The sequence below is a fragment of the Oncorhynchus mykiss genome, chromosome 2, assembly GCF_057628025.1.
Source record: "Oncorhynchus mykiss isolate SJ-2025 chromosome 2, ASM5762802v1, whole genome shotgun sequence".
Lineage (NCBI taxonomy): Eukaryota > Metazoa > Chordata > Actinopteri > Salmoniformes > Salmonidae > Oncorhynchus > Oncorhynchus mykiss.
Window position 1 is genome coordinate 28,913,249 of NC_143023.1, and position 9,727 is coordinate 28,922,975.

The 9,727-nt window shown below is 44.7% G+C and overlaps 1 protein-coding gene across 1 annotated transcript; it reads left to right on the forward strand.

Annotated features, from left to right (window-relative positions):
- Positions 1-253: 253 nt before the first annotated feature.
- Positions 254-5,692, forward strand: LOC110486333 (thioredoxin-interacting protein). Its single transcript, XM_021557850.3, has 6 exons — positions 254-1,216; positions 1,621-1,696; positions 1,806-1,953; positions 2,267-2,626; positions 2,744-3,058; positions 3,213-5,692. The coding sequence occupies exons 1-6, from the start codon at positions 961-963 to the stop codon at positions 3,270-3,272; spliced, it is 1,215 nt and encodes a 404-aa protein (XP_021413525.2). The 5' UTR covers positions 254-960; the 3' UTR covers positions 3,273-5,692.
- The last annotated feature ends 4,035 nt before the right edge of the window (positions 5,693-9,727 follow it).

Here is a 9,727-nt window from a genome sequence, read left to right on the forward strand (position 1 = left end):
GCCGTTCCACCAACCACAAGGATGCCCGCACCGGTACATTCCAGGCATTCCTGTGGTTGGCAGATAGCAGGTTGACTGGCACGCCGGACCCAGCGAACACTAGGTACTAATAAATACAACACAACAAACGAACAGCATAACTCAATACACAGCTGTCCGTGCGGGTCGCTACAATACGAAATGCTCTCAGACCATGTTGTAACATCCTGTCATATCCCACCAGATCTTCCCGTCAGATTTGGGATTTGAACCTGACTCTACCCTATAGGCTACCTACACTTTTTTGAGTGTTGACAGTCAGCAAGCATAGCCTACCATCAGAGACAGATTTGTCTACCTACCCAAATGTAAGGTGTTGGTTAGAAGTAACAAACTTGTTCATGCTTGCGTTCAATCAACATTTATTATTAGAGATTTAGAGAACATATTACGTTAACACCTGTATGTTGGGTATAATGAATGATTGATTGACTCATTTTGGGGATCTAGATGGATCTAACCCCAGTGCCACGCCTATACATGCGATATGTCCTCTTCGTTACTTTACCATGAGGTGTCCACGCGGTCTTTCTGTGTGCTGATTGGCAAGGAGGTGCACAAACAAGATATGTTTTACCAATGAGAGGGCTGTACATGCAGCAGTTCAGACGGTGCATTCACCGACAGCATGCACAGTCCGGTAACGGGATAGTGAGTATGCGGCTGGCGAGACTGGGTTTGGATGTCTACTCGCCATCCATATAAAACCAATGCGGAGACTTGCTGTTTACAGTCAGCTCAGAATTGTACGGATGATGACAATAAGTAGCTAACATTGTGACAGTATAGTGATTGGAATGCAATCAAACTGTTGGACATTTGTTCATCAGTGGAATTCAATAGGCTTAACTAGCTAATAATAGCGGTCGGCTATTTTCCACTTATATTTTCTAAACCACGGGACACTGAACAAATATTAAAATGGTCATCATTACAAAGAAATTGAAGACCTTTGAGGTCGTTTTCCATGATCCTACTAAGGCTTTCTACTCCAGTGGTGACAAGGTAGCCGGGAATATTGTGGTTGAGGTGTCCGAGGTGACCAAGGTGTCCGCTATGAGAGTGTTTGGAATTGGATGCGCAAAAGTGGAATACGCGAAAGGAAAGCACAGATGCCGTGAAGACATTGAATATCTGAAATACGAAGATACCGTTTATCTGGACCACCAGCCTAGAGGTAATATTACAAACTAAAATATACAAAAAGTAAATGTCTTTGTCTCGAATGTGAATATAGCCATTCAAAGCAGTCGGCAGGCTACATCCGGTGTCATCCAGCTTTTATGCACTGTCACTAGCTGGCTACTGCAGTCTGTGAGTACAGTGTAGTGCGCAAAAATGGAGAATGAGAAAGTATGCTTTATAGACTAGCTATATGTTTTATTTACATACGTCGATGTTTAGGGATTATCAAATGCGCCAGGGGTGGTTGTTATTGGCCCATAAGCACTAGAAGTGGACCACGGGTGTCCTGTGGTCTACAGTGGATTGCACAAATAGACCAAAATATATTAACCTAAGAGAGATTGGCTAAATTCATAGTTTAATGAATGGACCATAATGTATTTATCTTGTCCTCAGATTCCAATGGCTTGGTTACTCTCAGACCAGGGAACAGATATGAGTACATGTTTGGCTTTGAGCTGCCACATCCTGGGTAAGCATCAAGGACTGTAAAAACCTTGTTGTTTGTTTCCTATAAAGGCATAGCATTATGTGGTAATGACAGCATCCCACAACTAAAATTCCTCCTGCTTTTGTCACAGGCAACTGGTGTCGTCCTACAAGGGGAAGTTTGGCTGTGTCCAGTATTATGTCAGGGCTGTGATGGAGAGGCCTTCCCAGCCTGCCTTGCAGTGCGAGAAACACTTTGAGGTGGAGGAGCCCTTGGACGTCAACACCCCTGACCTCCTGGTACATAACAGCTCATTCACATCATCATAATTATCACCACAAGGAATAATGCCATTTGATAGTTATTACATTATACACATTGCTACTTGACAGTGATTGTATTATACAACTTGTTCTCCTGAATGAGCCATGTAATGATGATGCATGGCTTAATAATGTTAATGACAATTGTATAACTTTGCCATAACTAGCTATACATGAGAGATTATAAGGTGTGGGTGGTTGGTGTTAGGCTTGATGGTTGACTTGCAATCAACATGTTGGGTGATTTATGTTTAACTCATGTTAATGTTTCTCATTGTTTCTCGTCCAGGCTCCAGCTGCAGGTACGAAGGAGAAGAAGCTCACCTGCATGTTCATCCCAGATGGACATGTGTCCATCAGTGCCAAGATCGACCGCAAGGGCTTCTGCGAGGGCGAGGACATCTGCATCAATGCAAAGTTTGAAAACACCTGCTCACGTATCGTGGTGCCCAAGGCAGCCATCATGGTCAAGCACACCTACCAGGCCAATGGCAGGACCAAGGTCCTGGGGCAGAAGCTCTCAGTCGTGAGGGGCAACCATATCATCTCGGGCATGTGTGACATGTGGCAGGGCAAGACCATCCGAGTGCCTAGGCTCAAGCCCTCACTCCTGGGGTGCGACATCATTCACGTGGACTATGCCCTCAGGGTGAGTCATAAACTTGAGACAACTTGTTGCTTGATATAGGCTCATACCATAAACCTCACATTGAAAATGATTGAAAGGACTTGTAACTTAGGAATGACATATCTATCTATCCATCAGATCTATGTCCACATTCCCGGCAGTGACAAGGTGGTCCTAGAGTTGCCCCTGGTCATCGGGAACATCCCCTTCAATGGCTTTGGCAGCCGCACCAACAGCATGAGCAGCCAGGCAGAGTCCCTGAACACCCCCTTCAGTAGCTTTGGGTCGCTGTGCCTCCCGTCACAACCCCCCAGCTACAGCAACATCTCCCGCGACTGCCGTATCGACTCCGCCCTCACACCTCTGCTGGTCAACTACGACGCAGATGAGGATGAAGGACTGTTCATGCGCGCCCCCGAGCTTTGGTACCCTCCTCCCCCTGCCTACACCGAGGTAAGGAGATGGAGAATAGAAGATAGACATTTAACCGATATAGTCAGTTACTAGTGAAACGTGAAGCAGATAGCACTGAGTTTGCACTGTTGCAAATGTGGTCTAATTGTTTTTTTCCCAACTGTTTCTCTCTTTCTTTTCAACTTTCTCTCAGGTTGACGAGGATCTCAAACAGCAATGGCCATGTTCATCGGGTCTGCTGAACCACGAGTAAGAGTTGCAATTAATCCCCGTTGTAGTCTAAGCACTGGTGGTTAGCCTTAGTGAGATCGGGGAACGGACTGGTGACTGGTTAAAGAGCAGCACAGCTGTGAAGCAGAAAGAGTGGGACCCTAGCCCTGAAGACTCTTTCAAGGAACAGAACTGAGATGTGGACTTGAGAGTCAAGTTGAAGTGAAACTATTCAGGTTGAATGAGTATGGATTGTAGATGTTGGTGTCCACTCCACATTCACTATCACCATTGCAGTCTTCAGAAACTGATCGTTCTACAGTTGAAGTCGGAAGTTTACATACACTTAGGTTGGAGTCATTAAAACTAGTTTTTCAACCACTCCACAAATGTATTATTAACAAACTATAGTTTTGGCAAGTCGGTTAGGACATCTACTTTGTGCATGACACAAGTCATTTTCCAACAATTCTTTAGAGACAGATTATTTCACTTATCATTCACTGTATCACAATTCCAGTGGGCCAGAGGTTTACATACATTAAGTTGACTGTGCCTTTAAACAGCTTGGAAAATTCCAGAAAATTATGTCATGGCTTTAGAAGCTTCTGATAGGCTAATTGACATCATTTGAGTCAATTAGAAGTGTACCTGTGGATGTATTTCAAGCATACCTTCAAACTCAGTGCCTCTTTGCTTGGCATCATGGGAAAATCTTAAGAAATAATCCAAGATCAGAGAAAAACAAATTGTAGACCTCCACAAGTCTGGTTCATCCTTGGGAGCAATTTCCAAACGCCTGAAGGTACCATGTTCATCTCTACAAACAATAGTACGCAAGTATAAACACCATGGGACCACGCAGCCGCCATACCGCTCAGGAAGGAGACACATTCTGTCTCCTAGAGATGAACATACTTTGGTGCGAAAAGTGCAAATCAATTCCAGAACAACAGCAAAGGACCTTGTGAAGATGCTGGAGGAAATGGGTACAAAAGTATCTATCCACAGTAAAACGAGTCCTATATCGACATAACCTGAAAGGCCTCTGAGCAAGGAAGAAGCCACTGCTCCAAAACCGCCATATAAAAGCCAGGTTTGCAACTGCACATGTTGACAAAGATTATACTTTTTGGAGAAATGTCCCCTGGTCTGACAAAAATACAAATGTTTGGCCATAACGACCATCGTATATGTTTGGAGGGAAAAGGGGGAGGCTTGCAAGCCGAAGAACAACATCCCAACCGTGAAGCACGGGGGTGGCAGCATCATGTTGTGGAGGTGCTTTGCTGCAGGAGGGACTGGTACACTTCACAAAATAGATGGCATCATGAGGGTGGGAAATTATGTGGAAATATATGAGGCAACATTTCAAGACATCAGTCAGGAAGTTAAAACTTGGTCACAAATGGGTCTTCCAAATGGACAATGACCCCAAGCATACTTCCAAAATTGTGGCAAAATGGCTTAAGGACAACAAAGTCGGGGTATTGCAATGACCATCACAAAGCCCAGACCTCAATCCTATAGAAAATGTGTGGGCAGAACTGAAAAAGCATGCGCGAGCAAGGAGGCCTACACACCTGGCTCAGTTACACCAGCTCTGTCAGGAGGAATGGGCCAAAATTCACCCAACTTATTGAGGGAAGCTTGTGGAAGGCTACCTGAAACATTTGACCCAAGTTCAACAATTTCAAGGCAATGCTACCAAATACTAATTGAGTGTATTTAAACTTCTGACCCACTGGAAATGTGATGAAAGAAATAAAAGCTTAAATAAATAATTCTCTACTTTTATTCTGACATTTCACATTCTTAAAATAAAGTGGTGATCCTAACTGACGTAAAACATAATTTTTACTAGGAATAAATGTCAGGAATTGTGAAAAACTGAGTTTAAATGTATTTGGCTGAGGTGTATGTAAACTTCCGACTTCAACTGTATGTCTGTCTGTAACCCTCTAGTCATTCCACGGTAGTTCTGTACCTCAGTGTGTTCGAGCATTTTGACAGTTGACATATTCTCTCAGAGGAATGAAACAATGTTAGAATTCACATCCATACACTGAGTGTGCACAGCTATCATTTTAGGTCAGACAGATACGATGCTGTGACCATGCAAAAGTAGTGAAGGGATAGAAAGTTTCAATTTTATATTCTGTTGCACTTTATGTTAATATCATTGGCTCTTAATTAGATAATTAAAAATGACATATTTTTGTATTCATAATAGTCTTCCAGATTATACTAGGTCATTTTACAATAATGTTAACTCAGTGGTTTATGGTAGAAGAGAGTGACTTTTCATGGTAATGACCAAGCTTGCCGAATGGGAATGACTAAATGGGAGATCTACATTATGTTTTGAATTTGGGTATGTGAAAATGCGAGAAGTATTTTATATGAGGAGAACCTATGGGTAGGTTTTCTATGCAAAGAAAAAATATAAAATTCTGAATTGTTTCCCTGTCTCTGCCTTTCTTATATTTGCTCATTTTCAAGGTCTGAAAAATATTTGTCTCCAAAGACTAGATTTGACCTTAGGTAAATGAACAAATTGCAATGTGGAATGTGTCTATTCCAGGTGCAGTGTGGTAAGTGTTCATATTTTAAATATTTTAATGAACACTGAAAACAAAACAATAAACAACCAACGAACAGTCCTGTAAGGTGCAACACCACACTAAACAGAAAATAACCACCCACAAAACACAATGGAAAACAGGCTACCTAAATATGGTTCTCAATCAGGGACAACGATTGACAGCTGCCTCTGATTGAGAACCATACCAGGCCAAACACAGAAATAGAAAATCATAGACAAACTAACATAGACAACCCACCCAACTCACACCCTGACCATACTAAAACAAAAGACAAAACAAAGGAACTAAGGTCAGAACGTGACACCAGCAAGGTTGTAAATGCATTTGACCAGAACGTAAGCCTTGTCCAAGCCAGAACAGCAGGCGCTTATCTCCTGTTTCTGTAGCATGAGGCAGCTCTATGTAGAAGTACACCTCGTACAGGACGCTCGTCTGTTACAGGGACATACCCCAAATCCATCTCCTTCACACTGAGTACCAAGCAGGGAGGCATCAGGTCCCATTTTTGGTGTCTTTGGTAAGACTCAAACCCCCAACCTTTCAATATCAGGGTCGACACTCTAAACACAATGCCACTGCAGTTTACCAATGGCCCTTCATAAATTTCCTCTCAACAGAGGGGCTGCATATTGGGCACATCGCGCACCACTCCCTAGCATACTACTCGCCAATGTCCAGTCTCTTGACAACAAGGTTGATGAAATCCGAGCAAGGGTAGCATTCCAGAGGGACATCAGGGACTGTAACGTTCTTTGCTTCACGGAAATATGGCTCACTCGAGAGAAGCTATCGGAGTCGGTGCAGCCAACTGGTTTCTCCACGCATCGCGCCGACAGAAACAAACATCTTTCTGGTAAGAAGAGGGGCGGGGGCGTATGCTTTATGGTTAATGAGACGTGGTGTGGTCACAACAACATACAGGAACTCAAGTCCTTCTGTTCACCTGATTTAGAATTCCTCACAATCAAATGTCGACCGCATTATCTACCAAGGGAATTCTCTTCGATTATAATCACTGCCGTATATATTCCCCCCCAAGCAGACACATCGAGGGCTCTGAACGAACTTTATTTGACTCTTTGCAAACTGGAATCCATATATCCTGAGGCTGCATTCATTGTAGCTGGGGATTTTAACAAGGCTAATCTGAAAACAAGACTCCCTAAATTGTATCAGCATATCGATTGCGCAACCAGGGCTGGTAAAACCTTGGATCATTGCTATTCTAACTTCCGCGATGCATATAAGGCCCTCCCCCGCACTCCTTTCGGAAAAGCTGACCACTACTCCATTTTGTTGCTCCCTGCCTACAGACAGAAGCTAAAACAAGAAGCTCCCACGCTGAGGTCTGTTCAACGCTGGTCCGACCAATCTGATTCCACGCTCCAAGACTGCTTCCATCACGTGGACTGGGATATGTTTCGTATTGCGTCAGACAACAAAATTGACGAATACGCTGATTCGGTGAGCGAGTTCATTAGAACGTGCGTTGATGATGTCGTTCCCATAGCAACGATTAAAACATTCCCAAACCAGAAACCGTGGATTGATGGCAGCATTCGTGTGAAACTGAAAGCGCAAACCACTGCTTTTAATCAGGGCAAGGTGACCGGAAACATGACCGAATACAAACAGTGTAGCTATTCCCTCCGCAAGGCAATCAAACAAGCTAAGCGTCAGTATAGAGACAAAGTAGAATCGCAATTCAACGGCTCAGACACGAGGTATGTGGCAGGGTCTACAGTCAATCACGGATTACAAAAAGAAAACCAGCCCAGTCACGGACCAGGATGCCTTGCTCCCAGGCAGACTAAATAACTTTTTTGCCCGCTTTGAGGACAATACAGTGCCACTGACACGGCCCGCAACCAAAACATGCGGACTCTCCTTCACTGCAGCCGAGGTGAGTAAAACATTTAAACGTGTTAACCCTCGCAAGGCTGCAGGCCCAGACGGCATCCCCAGCCGTGCCCTCAGAGCATGCGTAGACCAGCTGGCTGGTGTGTTTACGGACATATTCAATCGATCCCTATCCCAGTCTGCTGTTCCCACATGCTTCAAGAGGGCCACCATTGTTCCTGTTCCCAAGAAAGCTAAGGTAACTGAGCTAAACAACTACCGCCCCGTAGCACTCACTTCCGTCATCATGAAGTGCTTTGAGAGACTAGTCAAGGACCATATCACCTCCACCCTACCTGACACCCTAGATCCACTCCAATTTGCTTACCGCCCAAATAGGTCCACAGACGATGCAATCTCAACCACACTGCACACTGCCCTAACCCATCTGGACAAGAGGAATACCTATGTGAGAATGCTGTTCATCGACTACAGCTCAGCATTTAACACCATAGTACCCTCCAAACTCGTCATCAAGCTCGAGACCCTGGGTCTCGACCCCGCCCTGTGCAACTGGGTACTGGACTTCCTGACGGGCCGCCCCCAGGTGGTGAGGGTAGGTAACAAAATCTCCACCCCGCTGATCCTCAACACTGGGGCCCCACAAGGGTGCGTTCTGAGCCCTCTCCTGTACTCCCTGTTCACCCACGACTGCGTGGCCACGCACGCCTCCAACTCAATCATCAAGTTTGCGGACGACACAACAGTGGTAGGCTTGATTACCAACAACGACGAGACGGCCTACAGGGAGGAGGTGAGGGCCCTCGGAGTGTGGTGTCAGGGAAATAACCTCACACTCAACATCAACAAAACTAAGGAGATGATTGTGGACTTCAGGAAACAGCAGAGGGAACACCCCCCTATCCACATCGATGGAACAGTAGTGGAGAGGGTAGCAAGTTTTAAGTTCCTCGGCGTACACATCACAGACAAACTGAAATGGTCCACCCACACAGACAGCATCGTGAAGAAGGCGCAGCAGCGCCTCTTCAACCTCAGGAGGCTGAAGAAATTCGGCTTGTCACCAAAAGCACTCACAAACTTCTACAGATGCACAATCGAGAGCATCCTGTCGGGCTGTATCACCGCCTGGTACGGCAACTGCTCCGCCCACAACCGTAAGGCTCTCCAGAGGGTAGTGAGGTCTGCACAACGCATCACCGGGGGCAAACTACCTGCCCTCCAGGACACCTACACCACCCGATGTCACAGGAAGGCCATAAAGATCATCAAGGACAACAACCACCCGAGCCACTGCCTGTTCACCCCGCTATCATCCAGAAGGCGAGGTCAGTACAGGTGCATCAAAGCTGGGACCGAGAGACTGAAAAGCAGCTTCTATCTCAAGGCCATCAGACTGTTAAACAGCCACCACTAACATTGAGTGGCTGCTGCCAACACACTGACTCAACTCCAGCCACTTTAATAATGGGAATTGATGGGAATTGATGTAAAATATATCACTCGCCACTTTAAACAATGCTACTTAATATAATGTTTACATACCCTACATTATTTATCTCATATGTATACGTATATACTGTACTCTATATCATCTACTGCATCTTTATGTAATACATGTATCACTAGCCACTTTAAACTATGCCACTTTGTTTACAAACTCATCTCATATGTATATACTGTACTCGATACCATCTACTGCATCTTGCCTATGCCGCTCTGTACCATCACTCATTCATATATCTTTATGTACATATTCTTTATCCCTTTACACTTGTGTGTATAAGGTAGTAGTTTTGGAATTGTTAGCTAGATTACTCGTTGGTTATTACTGCATTGTCGGAACTAGAAGCACAAGCATTTCGCTACACTCGCATTAACATCTGCTAACCATGTGTATGTGACAAATACATTTGATTTGATTTGATTTGACACTGTCATTGTCACGCCCTGATCTGTTTCACCTGTCTTTGTGCTTGTCTCCACCCCCCTCCAGGTGTCACCCATCTCCCCCGTTATCCACTGTATTTTT